Source organism: Lepidochelys kempii, chromosome 3 (genome assembly GCF_965140285.1).
Source record: "Lepidochelys kempii isolate rLepKem1 chromosome 3, rLepKem1.hap1, whole genome shotgun sequence".
Lineage (NCBI taxonomy): Eukaryota > Metazoa > Chordata > Testudines > Cheloniidae > Lepidochelys > Lepidochelys kempii.
This window is the reverse complement of record NC_136382.1, coordinates 78,452,207-78,477,146: the sequence shown is the minus strand read 5'-3', so window position 1 is coordinate 78,477,146 and position 24,940 is coordinate 78,452,207. Positions and strand designations below refer to the sequence as shown.

At 37.0% G+C, this 24,940-nt stretch overlaps 1 protein-coding gene across 5 annotated transcripts in view; it reads right to left on the bottom strand.

Moving 5' to 3' along the window:
* The window catches only part of GRIK2 (glutamate ionotropic receptor kainate type subunit 2), a 612,718-nt gene that overhangs the window by 366,664 nt on the left and 221,114 nt on the right, over window positions 1-24,940 (bottom strand). For all 5 annotated transcript variants that reach the window (XM_073336875.2, XM_073336874.2, XM_073336872.2 and 2 more), the window contains 2 exons: window positions 23,763-23,816; window positions 19,718-19,891 (listed from right to left, as the gene is read on the bottom strand). In XM_073336875.2, the coding sequence (XP_073192976.1) occupies window positions 19,718-19,891; window positions 23,763-23,816 (228 nt within the window). The remainder of the gene's footprint in view (window positions 1-19,717; window positions 19,892-23,762; window positions 23,817-24,940) is intronic.

Genomic DNA, 24,940 nt, shown 5'->3' with positions numbered 1-24,940 from the left:
AATCTAGCCCTGAGATTTTTTACATTGGCTCTCACAACAGAGGCAAAACTTTAATAGGCTGAATATAAGGTATGTACTACCTTATCTAAAATAATGAATGGGGTACTTTTTAATTTAGGCAAGATTTTATTTTTATTTAGTTGTGGACACTTCATCACATAAAGAGACATGTGTTTCAGTGTCAAAGAATTGGGGATTCTCTCAGTGAAAAAAAGAAATAGAGAGCAACTTCACCTAACTATAGTGAAGATCTCAGTTTTGTCTCAGTTTTCTGATAACAAAATGCACCTAAAATTAATTGCAAATGAAGCAACAATTTGGGGAGGGAGAAATGAACTGTTTGCTTCATTTAAAAATATTATAACTTGCAACCACACACACTAATTTTCACCAAGCTGGTTATAATTCATGTGAAAAAATCCCTGTCACAAAAACCTTACAGTCAAATATCATGAAAGTAAATGTTAATAGTTTTCATAACTTTCATGGGAAAATAATATAAACAGGTTCATTGCATATTGCAGTGTTCAGTACATAGTCCAATCTTCATAAATCTATTTGTAATATGTGCTACTTTTTTAGTATGAATGCCTTTCACTGGATACAAAGCAGGAAATGAGGCACTATATTTTGTGGTTTCAGAGAAAGGGAAATATTACACAGTTTAATTTTCCCAGCAGCATGGAAAAGTGGCATGCACTCCAGCAAGTTAGCAAAATAGGAGCTGCAAGAAGGTTACTTCTGACTGATGCAAATACCATAAATCTTTCCAAGCAATAACCTAATCTTTAAAAAAAAAAATGACTTCACTAAATCTCTATAAGAACTGGTTGACTGGTTGTTACTGATTTGTGTGCCCAGAGGAGTTCTTAAGTACAAGTATTTCTGTCTAATAACCATGATGTTTGGAGTTCAGATTACTTGAGAAGATTCCCTCCTGATACCTCCCATTGCTCTGCTGACTGACTTCCTCTCTTGATCTTACATGTAAATCAATACAGGTCTCTGACATTCAAATTCTAACCAGCAGCATTAAAGAAACTTCATATAGATGATTTATGACACTTTGATTCACAAGATTGGTATCCAGAGCCACTTCTGGCCAAAACAAAATGACAGTGTACATGAAATTGCATCCCTAGAACAAGAAAGGCAAACGTTAATGCATATAAAAACTTAAAATTTTACTCTGAGGCCAAAATTCTGCCTTCAGATTTACAGTCCCCAACACCCAGAATCCTCCCCGAGACCTGGTTTCCCACATATCTACCATCTTCTTTTTCAAGGGTCTCCTTGAAACACGCTTCTTTCAAGGTGCCAACAACTTTCATGCAAAAGTAAATAAATACATAAAACTCTAACTAAAAAAAGTCAATCAAAAATCACTGAACTATCAAGATGTATTAAACTTCTCCTTCCAGTCGTTCTGACTGGTTGTTTCCCATTTCTCTCCCTTTATTTGTATATTGCCTGTTCCGTAAATTCTTTGGGGCAAGAACCTTGAGTTCTAGTCTGATCTCACTTGCACGAGTGTAAATTGGGAGTAGATTCACTTAAATGGACTGTCACACAGGTGTAAAATCAGTGTAACCCAACCAATTTCATTGAAACTACTCCTGATTTCTATTGGTGTGAGAGATATCAAATTCAGGCCTCTGGTCTTCATACTTATCCATGAAGTTCCTAACACACTGCTGGCCTATATCAATAGATAATATAAATATTAAGAGACTCATCCATGTCAAGGAACAGAAAGATTTTCTTCACTTAAAAGTTTGCTTTTCATACCTTTGTGTATGTTAATAACTGAAATTTGTTGAGAGGAACAAACTGCAACTAAACTAAACTGTGCTGTGTATTCCCTCTGTGTTTTCAAGGCTCCATACACAAATAGGTTCCAGCACAAATGTCATAGGTGCTGGAACTAAGGGTGCTGGGGGTGCTGCTACACCCCATGGCCTGAAGTGGTTGCCATCATATACAGGGTATACAGTTTGGTTCAACGGCTCTCAGCACCCCCAGTATACAAATTGTTCCGGATTGCTCTATATGCTGCCGTTTGAATACTAGCCCTATAGAAGATACTCTTTGAGCAACACAACATTGCTTGAGTCCCTATTAATTATCGTCATTCATTTAGAGCTATAGAGAACTTCAAAATCTTCACATTTAATCTGTTTTAACTATTTAAGGAGTTTTCCTGACATTGTTCATCTATGTATATCTCATAAATCATCTAATGATAAAAATGTTTAGCCCACCAAGGATATAATAGTTCACTTTTATCTTTGCTAAAAGTTTGGATTTGTAAAAAATATAAAAAACCCAAAACCCTAAAAGACAGCTCAAGAAAAACAAATATAAATCAAAGTTAAACACTAGACAGTAAAGATGTATGCAATTTTGTTAACCTTAAGTCTAAATGATCTTCCTTTTCTCTATTATCACATACCACAATGTTTCCACAGGATCAACTCACAACAGGAAATACTATACTTGGTATTATGTGTTAACAGAAGAAAGGTTTTAACTCTAAAGAAAAAGTTGTGTTGCTGTTTTTCTTCTGGGTACAAAAAAAAAGACATTCCATCAACTCTGTGCTTTTACTAACACCTGTCATGGTAGTGCTTGGGTGTTGTATACAAAGAAAATGAAGATTGTAATGATTCTGTTCAAGAAAAGTAAAACCTCTCTAATCCTTCCTAGGTGCTTCCACAGATCCTGCAATCAGATCTATGAGAGCTGATCCCTGTGCCCATGAGAGAACCGCACTGACTTTAATTCAAGATCCATCAGCATGGAGTCCATTAAAGGGTCAATGTCTTAAATGCACGCCAGTGTATTCTTACACATTTGAAAAAACATAATATGTCAATGTTTACATTTCCATATAAAATATGCATAGCAGAAAAGAAAGTAATTTATCCTCTGCAACAGTAGCCACTCTTCTCCTCAGAATGTTCTTTTAAAAAAGGAAGAATCTAAGCATGAATGATTCTCAGGCACTGACTAGGGCAAAGTCATTCACAGGTCAGCATATAACGGCTGAAGATAAGAGAGGAATGTTCCATTCAGCTGTGCTGCTCGGAAGCACATTTTATTAAAGGCAAAACCAATCAGAATACCATTGAGTAGTCCGGTCTGAGTTTATGGACTTTTTTTCCTCTATATTGACTATGAATCCATTGATTTTCTCTTTTGATAGTCACTGGCACTTGCTCTCTTGACAGGTAGATACTCTACTTGCTTGAATTTTAGGCATATTCTAACAGTTTATCAATGGACATTATGCTTTGAGACTGATAGATTTACAAGAGAGTATGCTGGTGAGTTGCTTTCCTCTTCCACAGTTTCGCAGTTTATCTTCATTATCTTCAATCCTCAATCCCAGTGAGCAACAAGTGTCTACAACTATTAAAGTATCCTGCAAAGAATTCAGCATGCTCCATCAAGAGAAAGTTCACAAATAAGTTATGTGGAAAACTCCTTCAAGATTACCCCAGCAAATGCCTGAAACACTTGGATCAGCAGTCTTTATTGTAACAGCCAGAATCTGCTGGTTTCAATTCTAATTCCACAGTAGGCTAGAACAAATGGAACTTTCTGAACCACTACCGGCAGAGGAAGATCTGTTCATATGAATGCATAAGTTGGTGAAGTATGGATCACACTCTGCATGATGCACCTTTGAGACAAGTAATGCTTATTTTTTCAAGAGCAGAAACCTTTCAGCATTGAGATAATAAAAGGTGTTTCTTTAAAAGTAGTCTTCGAGCCAGAAACACTTTAATTAAGCACTTATTTTCTCTTGGGTTCTGATTACATTGGTGCTTATCCTTGACCATAATTCTAGCAACATACCTACAATAGTCTAATGCTAACGGTTACTATTTACTATTGATTTTAAGGTGTAATTTGATACTTAATAGTATAACAAATGAACACTGAACACTTATTTCTTTCTATTTAGCTGTTATAATAAAACACGTTGAAGATAACACAACAGTTACAGCATAACAGTTGTGGAAAATCAATGTGTCAAATAAGCTTTTATGTTTGTTTTTACAAATGGTATTGACAGCAATTATATGCCCAGAAGAGTACCAGGTGCACCCCAGCATTTTGTGAACTGTGTCCTTTAGTACTAAGAAACTGAAAAAGATATGAAGTGATTCTATAGCATCTCACACTGATAGTTTAAAAACATGTTGCAATGTTGTGAGTTTATCTGAAATGTAATATGTGGGCGCATGAATGTGCAAAGATGTTTTAATAAACTTTTTTAAAGATATAATAAACAGGTACTTTACCTATCTATCTATCTGTCTATCTATATTTTTCATAGATTCCAAGTCCAGAAAGGACAATTGTGATCAACTAATCTCACCTGTATAACACAGGCCATAGAACTTCCCCAAAATAATTCCTGGGACACATCTTTTAGAAAAAAGCATCCAATCTTGATTTAAAAATAAATCTCACTGATGGAGAATCCACCATGGCACTTGGTAAATTGTTTGAATGGTTAAATTATTCTCAAAAATATGACTTTCATATGGGGTATCTAAGTAGCCCTGTTGGCTTTAGTAGGATTACTTATATATTTACTATCCATCAAATGCACTGAGTATCTTGCCGAACAGGGGCCTTAACCAACAGCTAAATAAAGTAAAACCAACAGTACAGACGTGGTCAAACATAATGAAAAGTTGCTCAGAGATTACTGAAAAGGACTAGATGAAAGTTAATATATACACATTAACAGAACAGCCTATTTCCAAGATATTACATGGCCTCTGATTAAAGTGAACGGGGTAAAGATGTATCACTGAAAAATACCTGAAAAATGACATCCCCAGCCTTTAATGGGTTATTGTGATTGTGTGGACTCCATGGGAAAGATAAAATGCAAGATGGTGAAATCTTTCTCCAATAGACTGGATAAGGGTTGAGTCTCTGGCCTGCATGAGATGGGTGTGTGATAATCCTTTAGTACGCTGAGTGTGGCTTCGGAGAGTGTTAATTAGAAACCCATAAAGAAAATAGAGATGAGTATAAGGTTATATATAAGGTTATAAGTATATATAAGTATAAGGTTAAATATAGATGAGTGTAAGTGTGTGTTGCTGTCCTGCAGATGGAGGGATCCAGGTGCAGGAACTTTACGTGATTTTTTTAATATGTTGTGTGTGGGGTGCTGTTGTTTGCCTGCAACCACCCTGTTCCCATTAGCATTGTTTTCAAGGGCAATATGTTCTCAGCCCAGTTCTGTCTTGGAATATAAATTATTAGCTGTACTTCCTACTTCAAACAGACATCAATCAATCAAGTTGCATTTCTACAGTTATAACTTCAGGATGGGGACTGATCCTGCAAACCTTACTCAGACAAAAGTCAAAGTGATTGGAGATTTTGCCTGAATAAGGACTGCATGACTGAATTCACATTTCGTAGTATAAACACAATAATTTACTTTGACATTTCACAGAACAGAAAGAACACAGGGGCATAGACACAGTGCATGTGGATGTTTTAAAACTTGCCCAAAAATGTCCACCCGGGATAACAACCCCCTGAGTAATCATAGGCAAAATATTTTTACCAAGAGATGATTTACACATTTTTTCCCTCTAATGTAGTATAAACAGAATGTGTGACAATGAACAGTATTTGAACATTATTTAATTCCCTTGGAGTAAACAAACCCATTTTTCAATTCTGTGGCTTAACATTCTTGAGTTAGGTGGTCACCCAGCAAAAGGAAGAATACCCCATATTTAACATGCACAAGGGGAAATCTTGGCCCCACTGAAGTCTCTGGGAATTTTGTCATTGACTTTGAGAAGACCAGGATTTCATCTACAATGTCACTCCACTACATAGTAAAATGGGTAGATAACAGCTCTCACTTATAACCAACTGCAAGCCTCCTATTTCTACGTAACACACTCCTAGATACGCAGTTTGGTCTGATTTTCATGACATTCTTTTGTTAATGTATTCTTAAAGATGTTCTGTTCCATTCAGATCCTTGAACCATCCTGAAAGTACATTGCTAAGGGTAATCTTGTGTTCAGTGATCACTTTTCTAGAAAGTGAAAGATAATGCCATTGAGGGGCAACATACTTTTTGTGAAAATGATGTGAATTACTACAAACAGCAATAGCACTTATACATTTAAATTATCTCAAATTGTGCTATCTGGCTATCAGCTCAATCTGCATTAGTTCAATTGCTTAATGAGATCAGCCAAAAAACAGCATTCTGGTCAACAAATCCATGGAGAAGAACTGCACCTTCGATTTATGTCAAGGTTCCTTCCCCACTCTGAACTCTAGGGTACAGATGTGGGGACCTGCATGAAAGACCCCCTAAGCTTATTCTTACCAGCTTAGGTTAAAAACTTTCTCAAGGTACAAACTTTGCCTTGTCCTTGAACCCTATGCTGCCACCACCAAGCATGTTAAACAAAGAACAGGGAAAGTGCCCACTTGGAAATGTCTTTCCCCAAAATATCCCCCCAAGCCCTACACCCCTTTCCTGGGGAAGGCTTGATAAAAATTCTCACCAATTTGCATAGGTGAACACAGACCCAAACCCTTGGATCTTAAGAACAATGAAAAATCAATCAGGTTCTTAAAAGAAGAATTTTAATTAAAGAAAAGGTAAAACAATCCCCTCTGTAAAATCAGGATGGTAAATACCTTACAGGGTAATCAGATTCAAAATATAGAGAATCCCTCTAGGCAAACCTTAAGCTACAAAAAGACACAAAAACAGGAATATACATTCCATTCAGCACAGCCTGTTTTACAAGCCATTAAACAAAAGGAAATCTAACGCATTTCTAGCTAGATTGCTTACTAACTTTTTACAGGAGTTCTGAAGAGCGTTCCTGGCAAAAGCATCACACAGACAGACAGACCCTTTGTGTTCCCCCCCTCCAGCTTTGAAAGTATCTTGTCTCTCATTGGTCATTTTGGTCAGGTGCCAGCGAGGTTATCTTAGCTTCTTAACCCTTTACAGGTGAAAGGGTTTTGCCGCTGGCCAGGAGGGATTTTATAGCACTGTATACAGAAAGGTGGTAACCCTTCCCTTTATATTTTATGACAATTTACATGAGTGGAGGAATATCCCTATTAATGCAGGACAGCTGGCATCCCACCTTTTGATCAGAAATAAAAACTCATTATTTTCATGAACTTGTTATATGATATAATGGGACTTAATGATATTTGAAGAGGAAAAGTAGTTTGGGTCATTACCCAAACAACTTACCATGTACTTCAGAATACTTCAGTTGGAACAACCCCCTGTTGGACCAATAGATTATAACCTGCAGGTTTAAGTTCTTCTCCATACCTTGGGCTCATATACAATATTGACTCCAGGATGCAATTCTAGAGCTGAGGGACTGTTAGAAAGTGACAACTTTCAAAGGTAGCTTATTAAATAGTTCCCTCCAGCCTGTCTCTGGTGGTTGCCAGCTGGAAGTTAAAGATCCTGGGGCATTATTTGAAAAACGTAGGGAGCAACAGTATGTTCCAGCTAATGTTCCGTGACTCAGGGAAACCACTTTTAGTTCAATGCTGCATGTGAGCTTTTTGCAGACTTCATAATTTCGGCTGTTTGCCTACTCATTGCTACACTAACATTTTGTATTCATTATTTTGTAAAGCTCTCTTGGACGAACTTCAAGAATGAAAACAGCTATATAATAACAATTTTATCGTATTATATTTTGAAATCCTTACAAGGGTTTCATATTATATATAAAATGAAGAACTTCTACATAACTGATCATTGTACAAAAGATGCAACCATTTATTTTTTGGTATATTACAGTGGTTTAGTGGGCAGGGGTGTGAAGTTCTGACACATATCTTGGCTCCTAAACAATAAGAATGAGATATACGATTCTTGCATCCAGTCTATTAAATTATACATTTCATTCTAAAAACAAATGAGTTACTCTTTCTAAAAATGTATTACAATATGAATGTCATAAGGCAGCCTCACCTGGGGTGCCCTCCAGCATCAAGCTGCTGCATGGCAAGTCTGCCTGCCTCTGTCTCCCCTTCAGCAGTTCCCAGAAATAGTCCAACTCTTGGAGTATAAATAGCCCTTGTGGGGTTAATATATACAAAACAAATCCCCTTGCATATAAACCATAACCAACCAAGCCCCCAAAGTGCATCAACGTACAGCCCTGGAATTTTACACTATGCTCAGACTCTCTGCAGCTCCACCACACTCACCTCCCAGGTATTGCTCCAGCATCTCTCATCACACCTCTGCTCGCTTCCTGACAATTCCTTCCTTTTCTCCTGGGGAAGACCTACAGTGCTTTCTATTCTCTGCAGGTTCCACCCAGGCAGCTCTCTGCTGCGCCTTTGATCTCTATCCTGTACTCAGACAGCGATGTCACCTGCCAAAATTCTCATTCCCAGACAGCTCTCACTTTCCCTTTTCCTGATTGACCCCATCTGCACTGTCAGGCAGCTCTGACTCACCAGGTCTCTCCCCACTCTAGGGCCCAAGTGCTTTCTTTTAAGTCCCCAGCTGGGAGCTGGCAGTCAGCTGACCAGTCACGGGTGAACTGGCCTCATCCCTCTTAACATCACCCTGTTAAAATGATTCCTTGTGTAGTCTCCCAACCTGTGAAGTTAACTGTGCCTAAGGGAGATTTCTAGTCAGCCTGTAATGCAGCAATAAGAAATTGTTTACTTCTCCCTTTGAAGTACAAATTTCAAACTGTATAATTTACTAAATACATCTCATAAGTAGAGCAAGAAACTTCCGGTCAGCCAAACAGATCACAATGATAAGGCTGCCTACATCATTTACTACCCTCCTCAAAGCCCATCAGGAGCTACTGGTTTGGGGCCTGGTCCAAAGTTCACTGAAGTCAGTGGCTTTTTCCCCCCATTAACTTCAATGGCTTTTGGATTTAAACTATAACTCCCAGTTAAAAAAGATAATTAAATGCATGTTTAATTTTAAGCTCATGGGTAGTGCTATTGACTTCAATGGGACATCTTATATACCTAAAACTAGAAAATGTAATATTTTGCTGAAATAGGGCCACAGAGAACAATAGAAACATTTCCTCCCTTATAGGGAACCTGAGAGCAGGTACCTTTCTGATTCTTCAGGCAAGTCTCACAGCCCTACAGTGGTCACAAGAGAAAAGCCATTCTTAAGCAAAAGTTACCTACCAATAGTATCTGAGATATAAGTTATTTCTTTATGGTATTAGAGTAAAGGTAAGAAACTGTAGTTTCACAGATATCATTTCAACCAAATATATATACACATCTATTCAATAATGTAGATATAATGTAGATATATACACATCTATTCAATAATAAGTGTAGAGCTCAGTAAAAGGCAGAGTGTCTGTAGATTCCGTCAACTCCATTCATCGAACCACTAATTCTCATTATAGCACTAATTCAGTTTGCTTAAAAACAACAGGTTTGCAGCAAAGTAGAGGTTTATTTCCTTCCTCCATCACCTATAAAGGTGGTGTATTCAATTTTTTCTCTGTAGCCATCAGAGCTAGAAACTTACTTGAAAAAAATAATAAAAGCTAACATTCTCCCACAGTCAAGATTTTTAGGAGCTGAACTTTTATGAAAAACACCAATTCTTGTAATATTCAGGATAAAGTTCTCAATGTGTGAAGAAAAATGACCAGGTACTCATAAGGAAGCAGGATGATGGGATTAAGTAAGGGGTTACCATTAAAGTAATTTGAGAGACAAAGAGGGAGATCTGAATGCAACTACAACAAAAAATATCCTAAGAAGGGGAGTAAAAAAATCTTCTTTTATCTGATTTTAGCTCCTGCTACCAAAAGAAAAGATTTCAGAAAAGTTAAGTAGAATTTAATACTAGAAACAATTCTTCTTTATGTAGGCAATTTTTAAATATGAAAACACACATTTTCTGTGATTAGAAGGCTACATAGATTTAGCAAGACAAGTGGAAGAAGAATTAGGCCTGGTCTATGCTAGAAAATTAGGGCAGTTTAACTTCATTGGTCAGGCATGTGAAAAATCCACAACCTGAGTGAAGTAGTTAAACCGACCTAAGTCCCTGAGTAGACAGCAGTAGGTCACTTTGGAAGTGAATTACAATAACCCAAATTAAGGCCACTTTAATTCTGAATGAGACGGTTTCCATAGCGGTTCATGTGGTTTAACTACTCCTCTTCAAATACACACCTTTAGTTAATTTGAATTAACTTTCCTGGATGTCCCCATGTAGACAAGCCCTGAAACTACATTTACTGTTACTCCTAAAATAATGTGTTGGCCAAGAATTCAACAAAAATAATTTCCAAGTATTCATATTTGTAAGCCAAAGTATAAATGCCTATGCCAAATTTTAACTGATGACCACTATCTTCCTGGTTCTCGACTAGGGCTTCTAGGAGCTACAGTTGCAGAAGCAATAACAAAAATATATAATTATAATAATGGTAATAATAATAATAATAACAATAAATCATGAAGCTCTTCATCAGTCCTTATTCATACAGTCAATGGGACTCTATTTGAATCCACTATGATGCCTGAGTAAGTCTTAAATAAACTGAGTTCTCCCTGAGTAAGTCTTGAATAAACACTTACGGAGGACTTCAGGATTTGAACTATAGTAAGTATTTTAATTATTCCTTTTTAGATAATATATATTATCATATGAAGATCAAAGTCTCATTCAGAAAACAGACATTCTAAGTATCTTTTTCTCTAGTTTAATATCCTTCCCAATCAAAAAATGAATTTCTAAATAATGTGTACTCTCTGACAGCTCTCGATAGATCCTTACACAGTATTGTACAAGACTGATGGTTCCCTGATACAAATAGTAAGAGAGTTGTGTAACTGTGTGTATTAAACTGAATACAAACCTAATTTTAAACACATATACACACATTATAACCAACAGAGAAATCCACACAAAAATATTATGACCTGGAATTAGGTAGCACTGGACTCATTAAAATTTAATTCTCCCCTAGATTGGTCTCACTATGAGAACAAATAGCCCAAACATTGGGGTTAGTACAGAATCTCCCCAGTCCATGGAGAGACCATACAGCAGCTTCAGGTAAGGAAAGAATCTCTACCTGTTTGTAGACAACAACAGTAACAATGCTTTAGGCCAGAAAAAATCCCACACCCGTTACCACAGCAAAATGTAGAAATATACCTTGCATTATTAGTGCACTAATGTGGGGATCAGAATCCCAGAAATGCAGATGCTATCATTGTTAGTAATTTGTATTACCATAGCACCTGGGATCCCTACTCATGGACCAGGACCCCACTGTGCTAGGCAATGGGAGAAAGATGTGTAGGGAAGAGAAATGGCAAAGGGATTGAGTGCTGCAATAAAGGCAGGGAGAAAGCAATGTACAACTCATCAACCCAAGCTTGGAAAATCTCCTGTCTTTCACACTTTTAACATTAAGTGATACAGCTGCCACTGCCTGAATTGCTTGCAATGTTTTAAGATCCAATGTTCCACAATGCAAACAAGGGACAGAAAACAGCAAGGTTTCATCAAGGAGATTCTCTTATTTACTCTTCTCTTGGAAGTGGGGTCTTTGTTTTCCTTGTCCATCCCAACGGAAGAAACCAAGCTTTCCATTCCCTTTACCCACAGACCCCAGAGTATCCATGTGATGACTACTGCAGCTCAAACCTACCAGCTCTCATTGGCCCCCGGACAGCAAGAGCTGTTTTACCAGTGCTTCCCAGACCCTGGTTTTCCCAGTCTCAATAAGGTCCTGTCCTGATCGGCAGAAAGGGCATGTTTTCCAATTGTGTTAGCTCAGTGAAAGGGACTGTGGCATATGCAGTCTTGCCTAGTGGTCACAACTGGACTGGTGTCCACATGTCAAGGACAGCAACGAGGCAGTAGTCAGTGGCAAAAACTGGAGTAATCACTAGAGCCAGGATTAATAAGCAAGAGTCAGGGCCAGAGTCAGGCCGGGGTCAGAGACTGGAGACCAGAAAGCAAGGTGTGGTCTTGAGTCACAGAAAGCCAATTGCATGGCTACTTAGACAACTTTCTGGGCTAAACCTCCAGGATTAAATAGTGAGCACGGGCCAATCAGCAGGCCGCTGAGTGCTGTCACTCTGAAAACCTATGGGTGGTACTTCCTGTAGCACCTAAACTCCACAGAGCTCCTTGGATAAGGCTTTGCATATCCTTCCAGTAGTGATCCTGTAGACTGGGGTTCTAATCCCACAGATCTTTACACTCAATTGAGTTAGTTTAATACTAAACCAAGTGGAGGGCATGCATTGTATTTTTTTTTTTACTTCTGGAGAATGTATAATGGTATTAAAATCCTTAGATAGTTTACTACAAGATTGTCTCTAGTATGAGATCTTCAGTATTAGAATAACTGTCACAAACTAGAACTAAGATGCATTGGCAGAATTGGGGGGGGGGAGGAGTAGTTGCCTAGCACCTGTCTATGCTATGTGAACAGGACCCCAGCTTTATTAGGTAAGAGATGTCGCCAGTTAAGTTGTCTGAATCATTTATTTTCTAACCAATGACACAAAATATGACATCTGATGGCCTTACAAGTTTTTAATAAATTATTTAACTAAGTTCAGAAACTTGACACTTACCTGTATGAGGTGTTCTCCTTTGCAATGATATATGGTTAAAGTGCACATATTCGATAAGAGAATATTGTTTAAGCTATCAAGAAATGTTACTTTGCTGAAATAAATAATTATTCATTGGGGAGTGGAAAGGCAGAAGCAAATTTGTACAACAAAAGCACATGAAGGATCAGTAAAAGAAAAACTGATTTGGGAGACATATAGCTCCAAAAGTTTTGTTTATATATTCCTCCAGACCTTCAGGTGTTTTTATTAAAACCTCTTTGGTCTGAAAACCAAGTATGAGCAGGACTTCTTGCAAGATTTATTGTACTTTCTGGTTTCACCTAGGAGAGAAATGTTGCCAGAACAAATTTTCTAATTGGATTAGTTTCCTTCATTATTTTTATGCACTGATTGCTCTAGCCTCTGGGCATATGTCTGATTAAATGCAGAAAAGCATTCAAAGGTCCACAACAGACAGCACAAAAGTCACTTCCTTCAACACCATCACACAACCATAAATAAATCATCGATAATCTACAATCAGACAAAGGATTGACCAAAAAGATGTATATTGGCCCATGCTCTGAAGTTCAGTGAACTCAGGCCCTGCCAGAGGAAGCAAGTTCCACAGCCAAGGGCCCACCACAGAAATACTATGGCTCTACTCTCCACCCTCAACATCCAAATGTGCACTAGGGTGTGTTAGCAAAGGAAATGATCTTAGCTATCATGAAAGTGCATAAACAGACGATAGACCTTTGGGAGCTAGATCTTGAACTGTGATATGCTCTGCAGATTAGCACCTTACCTATCATACATAAAAAGCAACAACAGCATCAGCGAACAGCAAATGGAGGACAGCAGCCATCTGCTACACAGGTTGTTATGAATCACTCGCCAGTGGTGAAACTTCACACAGTTATACTGAGACACGCTTGTCTCTTACAAAATGCATCACAAACTTTTTAATAACCACACAGATGAGACAGGATTTCAGATAGGGTAAAAAATTTAATAGTGTCTAAATTATTGAAAGGCATTGGTACTTAGACTCTAAAGTGTCACTTTTGAAAAATGTGACTTGGGCTCCTAAGTCACTTAGGGAATGATTTTCAAAAGTGTCTATGTTTCAAAAATCCATACAGTAAACCAAATGGAACTACTTTTTTATCTACGTTGAGGATGAAAGGTTGGATCCACTCTTTCTAGATTTGATCTGTGGCTCCAGAGAAACTAATATTTCATACCTGGTGTTAAAGCCCCAAGCCATCCCCTCCAATTGAGCATAAAAGCTCTGTTACTACTTTGGTTACTCGATCTTCCATTTGCTTCTCTCTGCAGAAAATGCTTCTGCAAAACATCTGGTGCACCAATCCTTCTCATTTCTTCTCAATGCTGAGAAACTCCTGTTCTCACCTCCAGTCTCTGCCCAGCGTTGTAGTGCTAATATGGGGTGGGGGTTGGGGGAGTTCTCCATGGAAAGGAGTGCTCTCAGCTCCTAAGTGTTAATAATGACTATATACAGTGGTTTAGATTTTCTACCTACTGTACAAACATTAGCTAATCTATCTTCTCAGACTTGCTATGAGGTAGGTAAATAAGTATTTATATTTCTATTTTAAAGATTGGTCACAGAGTGGTTACGTGACTTGTCCATGGTCTCATAGCAAATCAGCATCAGAATCCAGGCTACAACCACATTTCTTGAATTCCTGTCTCCTCCTCACCCAATCCACTACCCCACTTGTTCCCCAGGCAAGTTACATCTCTTTCTCTGTGTCTCAGTTTTCCCATAACAACCCTAACTTACATGCAACACATTTGTTTCATTATCTGACACCAAGAACTCAAGCAAGATGGAACATCTAGCCACCCCCCAGGTTGTGCAACATAGTATATTCAGTATGAGGTTTTTGGTAACTGTGCACACACAATGTAACTTCCTATTGTGTGTTATCACAATATGGACTCCCCCCCCCACGCACACACACTTTCTCCCTACCCTTTATTACAAAATTATTTTACTGTTTTTATTCTCAGAATAAGACAGCCAACAATTGTAGTTTAGTCTAAATTACTTCAGAGTGTTTCATAATGTGCTTCTAAAGATAACATGAATATTTTTGTGAAAAAGTATAGTACATACTAATTTGAGACTGCATGACAGCTCCATGTCTGATATTAAATTTTTGCTGAGAATTGGGTGAGGCTCCCCTTTTTCTTTTTTTTTTTTTTTTAGTATTATAAAGTGTGGAGACTAGCGAAGTGTGAATTAGCAAGGTTGTACTGCATGGGTGGGTGATTTCTGTTCAGAGTTTCTGAAATAGCGAGGCTACGTTCAGATAACGGAAACTGATGTATCATAATCAATGAGAGATGCACAAGAGTCACAAACTCTTTCCTGCTGAAAGGGAAGCAGATGAGTCAGCAGTGTGCCCTTGTTGCCAAGAAGGCCAATGGCATTTTGGGATGTATAAGTAGGGGCATAGCGAGCAGATCGAGGGACGTGATCGTTCCCCTCTATTCGACATTGGTGAGGCCTCATCTGGAGTACTGTGTCCAGTTTTGGGCCCCACACTTCAAGAAGGATGTGGATAAATTGGAGAGAGTCCAGCGAAGGGCAACAAAAATGATTAGGGGACTGGAACACATGAGTTATGAGGAGAGGCTGAGGGAGCTGGGATTGTTTAGCCTGCAGAAGAGAAGAATGAGGGGGGATTTGATAGCTGCTTTCAACTACCTAAAAGGGGGTTCCAAAGAGGATGGCTCTAGACTGTTCTCAATGGTAGCAGATGACAGAACGAGGAGTAATGGTCTCAAGTTGCAGTGGGGGAGGTTTAGATTGGATATTAGGAAAAACTTTTTCACTAAGAGGGTGGTGAAACACTGGAATGCGTTACCTAGGGAGGTGGTAGAATCTCCTTCCTTAGAGGTTTTTAAGGTCAGGCTTGACAAAGCCCTGGCTGGGATGATTTAACTGGGAATTGGTCCTGCTTTGAGCAGGAGGTTGGACTAGATGACCTTCTGGGGTCCCTTCCAACCCTGATATTCTATGATTTGATTTGTTGTGGGCCCTCTGGTTAGATTGGATCGCAAATGCTGTTCCTCCACATAAAGGACCCTAATCTACAAGCATCTGAAGAGACCGGGGGAGAATAGGGTCACATTCTGTGGAAAGAGGCAAGACTTCCCCCTGCCTGAATGATTTGAAGGAAACTACACAGGGGGACACTGATTTTCCCTCCTTTCAGGCCCCTCCCCATGACTATTTACACTGAAAGGGCAATCTACAGTTCAAATGGTTAAATCCAGGGCAACCACTTCAACCACTGATGACAAACAGAGAATAAATTCAACTGACCTAAACTAGAATTCTTAAGGATTAAAACCAATCATCTGACAAAAGGGTTTGAAATTATACCCTTTCACCAGTGCCATCCACCTCCAGAACAATTCATTACAATGTGGATGAATGGCTGACTCTGGTGATCGCTTCTAGGGCCAATTAAAGGGGTTAACTGAGCCATGAGAGTTCATAAATGAATCCAGTTCCTTTCCCTCTATTTCTTTCTATAGCTTGAAGATAAAGTAAGGGTGTAATGTGTATGCTCTGCGGGTTTATATAGTGACAAATGACTATATTACTACTAGCAATATTAGGTCTTTGTCCCAGATACTAGAGGCTTTGCTGAGCTTCCTATTTCTCTATAACATCATGAAAAAGAAAGAACATGAGATGTGTAAGCACTGTGGTCCCATGTACTGACAAATGGGAATGGTGCCATTGCCAGTAATAATTCTTTGTCTAGTAACCAGAAGCCCATTATTTCTTTGGTCGCTGTCAAAGGGGACAAAAAGTATTGTCAGAACAGGTGAGAAGAGATTTTAAATCTTAAATTCTCCTTTATGCCTATTTCTAAAGCCACTTTAAGTTTCATTTACAAATATAAGTGGACAAACAATATACTTTTATAGACACCATCATACATGATAATACTTAGAAGTTGCAATACATTCAAAATACATAATAAATGAAATCTAATTAAAAACTCTTTTGAAATCACTGTTTCCAATTAATAAATGTGGTACACTAATGACAAACAAAGTGCAAGTACATGGAAGGATGTAATTTTCCTGTTTCTCTAGCTATCCCAGCTATTTTGATATTTAATACATCATAGCTCCGCTTAAGAGGGACCAGGTTGATATACTTGAAAAATGTTTAACTGTTTACATTATCCATTGATTGTGGTTTAATATTCAGTGTCTGTAAAATCCTTAATATATATTAATAATCTCCACTGGCATTAAAAAAAAGAGTTAAAAAAACTACCTAATTTTGTGTGGCTCATTTAGCACAGTATATATATATATATAGTTTAAATAACCAGATATGAATATTCAACAAATGATACAGAATTTGATATTTTTCAAATTAAATATTAACGCAGTATCTGATAAAAACAGAAGAGGTGAAGCTCTGTCAGCACAGTTATTATAAAAGCTCTATTTTTTTTTTCAAAAATTGTGTATAATATTAGACTGAAGGCATAAAGTAAGGACTCCTGATTTCCAATCAATGTGACAATTGTGGGGTTTTCAACTTTTTTTTCCAACAAATTGAAACATTAAAACTATTATAATACAATAAATAATAAAAATCAATAGTTGTAGGAGTGAAAGACAACAGGGTTGGTGTGGTTTTTTTAAACAGGAAAACATCTGTTTGGTTATCTGCCATTTAAAATAAGGCCTTTTTTAAAAATTTAAGTATAATTATAATTAGTTATATCATCCTCTTTCACAGCAAAACTTGGGGAGCAGGAACCAGATGAACAAAAACTCTGAGATTCCCCCTGTAATTTCCTGCAATATCTTCCATTTATGGTTCACCCATAGAGGGGAAGAAGCAGAAGATCTGAGGTGAATTGACTTTAGCGGGACCAGGATTTCACTTCTGTTTTCTACTCTGTGTTGATCCACTTTCAGGCTCAGTGCCGAACACTGGAACTATGATACAAGGACCTCCTCTACCATTGTCTGTCCCTGGAACCTCTAATAAAGGGGATTAGACTATGCAAAGGGTTGGAGAGGGAGAGACACAAAAGAGGTAACACAGCCTCGGGATGTATTATCTTATTGATGAAGTTCCTACTAGATGTCCTGGAAAAGAACAATACATGCTCCTGCCCTTGACCTGCCTCACAACATGTGGAACCTCAGAGCTCAGGAGTTTCTTCTGAAATATCTCTGTCAGAAGGAGATGGTGCCAGGAGGTGGCTGACACCATCTTTTGCCTTTTGACCTAGATGTGACAGTTGCTCAATACTGTTATTGGGTAAAAGCCACAGTATGTTAAATTTCAGAGTACCAGCCGTGTTAGTCTGTATTCGCAAAAAGAAAAGGAATACTTGTGGCACCTTAGAGACGTACAAATTTATTTGAGCATAAGCTTTTGTGAACTACAGCGCACTTCATCAGATGCATCCGATGAAGTGAGCTGTAGCTCACAAAAGCTTATGCTCAAATAAATTTGTTAGTTTCTAAGATGCCACAAGTACTCCTTTTCAGTACGTTAAATGTTTCCCATAGGATTAGTGAAGAGACATCTCTCATAAAAGCTCTATACTTTGGATGGGTCCCTTATAACTATAAAGCCTGAGCTGACCTCACTCACACCAATGTAAGTCTGGTGCAAGTCAATGTATGCTAATAGAGTAACACCGGTCTAAAACTGGGGTAAGATAAGAATCAGTTCTATACTTTCCATGGACTTCTAGCAAAACTTCTGAATGAGTAATTACAGTGCATGGAGTTTAAATACACTTCTTAGTATAAAAACTTTTATGATGTAATTAGCTTTAATGGAGACTTTAAATATTACATATTTTTAAAAACATCTCTAAATACCACTATTGTTAATTTTTAGAGTACCATCAGTGTGTGTGGTTCTGGATAAGAACACAATATATGGGTAATATTTTTATACACATGAGGAAAAATCACATAGGCCCAACTGAAGTTAATGGCAAAACTCCCAAGGACTTCAATGGGTGCCAAAATATCATTCATAATATTTCTTTTTCACAAAATAAATGATGTTATCCTACATGCCGATCAATTGATACCTACTATTAAACCACAAATGATTATATTCTAAAACATTACCACGCACATGAAAATATACAAGGCTATTTAGAACAAGGAATCAAACTTCCTCCTTAACGTTCCCCATTGGGCAATCCCACACGTTATGCATTCTGTGAGCTCTGCATAAATATGAGTGTGTAACTCTTCAGTATGCATCGGGTGCTGCTCATACATTTGAAAACATGAGTGTTAATTTCAGCCTCACTTTGCCCATCTCTAAAATGGGTATAATAATACTTATAACACAAGGCGAGTGTGAAGAATAAATAATGTTTATAAAATACATGGACATCACTGGAGGAAGGTGCTTACTGTGCACAGGATTAACATCTCCTAGGAATGTTGTTATTGGATTTATCCAATGATTTCCAATAATCAGAGATCTACAGGACAAGAGATTTCTAAAATAGGCCGAAAAACCTTCTCATTTAGTGATATGTTGACTTGACTTGAGAAAACAAAGTATTTTTTATTATAAAGGAGAAGTTTTTTATGTTAAATTACATAATCACATTTTAAAGAAGTCCATTGTAACACCAGACAAATATTTCTCTGTGTTATGACCAAATGGCTCTGGAATTAGCATAATCCAGAATATCTCCCTTTTTAAATGAAAGTAAGTAAAGAACATAGTTCAAAAGATACAAAAAGAAGCAAAAATGACAGTTACTTTAAAATATTAGGTTGCAAGTAAATATAAATATGGTATTTTGTTTGAGATAAAATTAGTATGGCTGTCCAGTACTAAGTCACATTTTTAGTCTATCAATTGTGAATGCAACTAATGACTAATCTGTAGGCAATAATTAAAATGAGATTTGGTCCTGTGACTTTAGAACAACTGAGTGACTGGATTGCAGGTTACAATTCTAAGGGTTTTGTAATTAGACAGACATGCACAAACTAATCTATTAATTGGTATTCATACCGTCATAAATCCATCCAGCAAACCTGAATCAGGTTTAGGAGGTGCTTGCAATCGTTCCATGGACCACTTTTCAATGATGGAGGCCACCTGGCTGTTCTCTGTGTTTAAGATTCTGAATCCAGTCATGTTAACGCCACTATACCGGTAAGGTTCCACATCAAGAGCAAAAAGGTCCTGAAAGAGATGTTTGCAACATAAATGCTTTTTATATGTCATTTCTTAATGCAGGCATTTAACCACCTTCGTGGAGATAAGCACTGTAATGTGCCATGACCAACAGTATTGTACATGCTACTAAGTGCCGTATGTTCCATGTACAGGTCTGGTTGGGGTCTATTCCATCTTACACACATAACTCCAACTGATGCTAGTGGGAGTTCCCTGTACGTAAAGAGGAAAGAACATATCCCACAGTCATAAACAAAGCACATTAGGAAAAAAATTAAGCCCAGTGGCTGAAATTGCTAGTTACAAATACTCCATAAAATGTAATCAGACTTTAATATTATTTGCTAATTTAACAATCCCTTTTCCTGTAGTTCAGATACTGAATTTAAATGATAAAATAAAATGACAGATTCCCTGCACTTTCCTCAGACTATTTCTCTCTGTTAAGCAGAATACACTCTTCCTGTTTTTATCTTGGTCTATTATCTCTATTATTTTTACCTTATTATTATTTTTACCTTAATGAGCTACAGAACACCTTGTAGAGAATTAGTCTCCATTATCTCAAAAACAGAATAAATGCTAAAAGCTCATTATTAAATTTAGACATTCTCAGTTGGATGTTGTAGAAAAATGCATATCCCGAGTAACAAAATATTCTGGTTTTTATACATCTTTCATACTGATCTATCACTGAATACAATATTTTCCTGTTCTTCGGAACACATAAATATCTTTAATCAATCTGATCTATTAATTTCTCTATTGTATTACAACATTTTAATTAAGATCTTTTCTAAAAAAGAAAATAGGCATATGTGTAGGGGAGAAAATAAAGTTAGAAAAAAAGAAAAATAAGTAGAAATTTTGGATGGAACAAGTTATTTCAAGAACAAGGTCCCGATCCTTCACTGTGATTCTTCAGTGCAGACCCCAGTACCTCTGGGGAGTCCAGAGATCTTCACTAGAGAATTCTGATGCAGAATTGGAACTTAAATATGAAGTTGGTGAAAAATATAACTTTTATGACTCAGTAAGCAGAGCTTCAACCAGCAGAAAGTGTTTCAGTACTACATAGCAGGCTGCACCAAGACTGTTCTTTTTTCTGATTTCCTTAGTAATATGTCTAGTGAAGGTGATAGAGACCCTTATTTAGCAGTCCTTATTTAGTTTTGATAAACACTGCATCCTCCATACAATTCAACCTACAGTGCTTGTCCTTCATCTCCTTTTTTTAAATTGCCCATTTAATATATTCTAGTTTTCTGTGAAATTGTAATGTTAGGGCTGATATTTATCAGAATGCATTTATTTACCCATTGAAGAGAAAGCAGAGCAATAACAGGGATAGCAGTATATGATGAATTGCTCATTGTTAACATTAGAACTCAAACCTAATCTCAAAGATAGTTATCCTTCTGGATTCTAATTAGGGTTTATGGTATTATTTTTCATATACAATGTATAGGATATGTACAAGTATCAGGGGGTAGCCGTGTTAGTCTGTATCCACAAAAACAACAAGGAGTTTAGTGGCACCTTACAGACTAACAGATTTATTTGGGCATCAGCTTTTGTGGGTAAAAAAACACTTCTTCAGATGCAGAAGTGGTGTTTTACCCACGAAAGCTAATGCCCAAATAAATCTGTTAGTCTTTAATGTGTCACCGGACTCCTTAGGATACATGCAGTGTTTAATTTGTGCCAAGGCTTAACTTGGCTGAGCCCCGTCATCTATCGGTTTGGCAGTTCATAGCCCCAGCACCGTTGGGCTTGCTGCATGAGTTATGACTGTAAAAAACTTGCTTGAGCTTCAGCACCTAATTGCTTGAGCTCTGACACCTCTTTCATCACAAATTAAGCACTGGCTATGTCGGAATTCAGTGTGTGCCTGCAGTTTGACATCTATTTACAAATTTCCATACTTGCGTCCTTATTCTAAAGATATTGTACATTTTAGCAGAATAGCTAAAAGTAATAAGAACTATGTTGCAGTAATGCTGTACTCTTACAGAATTTCTTTCCCTTCAAATTTCAGATGCTTTCAAACATCTGCACAAAAAACCCCCAACCTCATAACTAATTATTTAATCCAAACACATTCATGTGTACACAAAAGTATAACAAATATACACAACAACTCGGTGTATTAATGAGCTAGTGCATTAGGCCCCTGAATCAGTCACTGGAGAATACAGTTCTGAAGACTGCTTTAAATGCTGTGATTGGAAAATTTATTTGACAGGCTTTCACTGTGCCAGGTAAGAAGCAATTAATAAATCAAAGCAGCTGAAACTCTGTTGCAATTTACAGAGCTCTACTGCAGCATCAAAATCTATCACCTGCTGGCGCATGCCAAATTATCCTTTTCTGTCACTGATTCAGGCTGGTCCTTCAGGCACCTAAAGAAACTAGTGTTCCAAGAAGCAAATGGAAATATTTAATTACAGCAAAATCCTGATTTTAAAATTTAGTAAAAAGTCCATTCTAGAATATAAAGCAAAGAAACAAATGCAATGAGATAGAAAGCTCAAGTCACTCAAACCAGCAATTCTCACCAATGAGCCAAATTAAAATACAATATACAAAATTAAAACTGAGACGTCTGGAATCATTTGGTCAGTCTGAGAGCTTTGACAAGGTGAATTATAAACTGTGTGCAATTCCAGCATCTCTGAGTTCCACAAAGGCCCAAAGAAAAGTTATGGTTATGTAAAATCTTCTCTGCTTTTACTAACCTAATGAGGTTCATCTTTAAGAGTTATTTCATTAAAGGCCAGTACTCAGGCTGTTCCAGTGCTGCTCTTTTCCATGTTTTGCAATCTCTATACTATGATTCAGTGATGACTGTTCATTGAGTCCACATAAAGGTCTCATTTCAGCAAGGTACTTGAGCACGTCTCATTTTAAACACATTACATAGACCCACTGAAGTGGGACCATCTGCATGCTTAAAATGACACACACGCTCAAGAACCTTGCTGAACTGAGGACTGAATGTGCCCATTTGATCCATAATAGGAGTAAGATAAAATAATGTATATAATTTGAATTTTACTAATGTTTTCCCATTTCTCAGGGTGGAATTCTAAAAACTTCTAAATTCTTCCCTGATAGCCTTCTCATATATAGCTTGGAAGTAATGCAAGAACACATTACTTGAGAGTAGAGTTGAGTGAATTGTGAAAAAGATTGTCACATGAATATTTGTTTAAATTTGAAAGCATATTTAGATTCAGCTTTTCCAGTTCTTGAGTTTAGCACCAAATTTTCAGCATGAATGCTCCAATATTCATCAAAGCTGATTTTTGTGGTGCATATGTAATTCCAGAGCTCTCCATTCTTCCCAAGTTGGTATTTACATAAAGGAAAAGAAACAATATCACATAACTTATGTAATTAATCACCACACAGGAAATTTTAAATTGTGGTTTGAAATTATTCACAATGAATTATTTAGTACTCATCGGTGGACGAAGAATTGTTTGCCAAAGAAATTAATAACTAACTTGGAATAATGAATATATCTGAGAATTTTACAACTTGTTCATTGAAAAAACAGTAAGGAGAAAAATGACAAGACTCATAGAATAATTATTAATTGTGGATTGATTATGCTCTCAGCTCTACTCAAAAATTTAAATCTCTAATGCTACAAAATAATTTTCTCAGGTCTATTAGTTACCAGTGTACAGTGTTGAACATTAATTAAAATATCCTCATGAGTTTTCATTGGACATAACAAAACTTGATGGAGAAAACATGCCATACCTGAGAGACCATTCCTGAGAGACCTCTTTCACACTGTCAAGTAATATAATTAAGATGGCTAAGGCCTTTGTTCAATGTTATTGGCATGTTTTTATAAGCTACTTACCAATGTGGTAAAGATATAATGATAGTATTCTGTCATCATTCCCATAGCTAAAGCCTAAAAAAATAAACGAAAGATTAATATTTTGAGGTCACATAACATACTTTTTAATTGCACCTTTACAGCAAATTAAAAAGCAAAAGTGGAACACTATTTGGAACAGACTATAAGGTAGGAATTATACTAAAATTAGGTCAAGCAAATCATTTCTTAATAGTCAGAACAGATTACTGACTATTAAAGGAATTTATGAACCAGATCTTCTGATAAAAAGATTATTATTATGATGTTTAGAGCTGTAATTGTGAAAGAGGCTTATAGTTTTACATATTAATGGGAGCATTAACTTGCCACACAAAATCTGAACTAAGAATATTTTACTTCATTGTATTTATAATGTCTCCACTAACTAATAACCTAATGAGAAACACAATTCTACTTTGATTAACAATATGACTCAATTAAAAACTAGTGTTAGCAAAATAAGTGTTGATTGATAGACAGACAGACAAATAGATCAACAGATCAAGCTTTGGGCACTTTTACCATATTTCTTTAGCATTAACGGAGCATATCAAATATCGGTACCATTATTCAAAAAGTATAGAAAACTAGCAAGTATGTCTTCCTGCCTTCCTAAAAGCACAACACAGAATAATTTCAGCTCAGTTGTGTATTTTCAATTTCGTATATATTTTTGTTGGCAAAATAAGGGCAAGTATTCTTAAATACAGTTTTAAAGAAGTGGGTTGGGGATCTCTCCTCATTCTAATTCATTATTCTTCTACCTTAAAGGGCAGTTCCAATCCGAAAAGTACTCTGCAGAACAGCCTCCTTTGTGTATTAAGATTTATATCCAATCATTTTAGTAACTAAAACTTTTAGTTACTTTTTTTAGAACTGAAAAGATAACATAGCTATGGGAGAAGAATTTGGATTCTGTTTCTTTTTGTGCACCAACAGCATTCTTTTATCAATTACATCTGTTCGAACCTACTGATGGCAAGAGGAGGAGTCACTGTGAACACAATTCGGAAACAATTAATTTTTCAGATATATACGTGAGATCCTAGTTTGTCCTCCAGAAGCTTTGCTGCTTGTGACACTGCATGAGAAGGCAAGACGCAACAAGACTGTAGTTATGGTGGGGGGGGAAGTTAGGAGTCTACAAGTTTGAATGT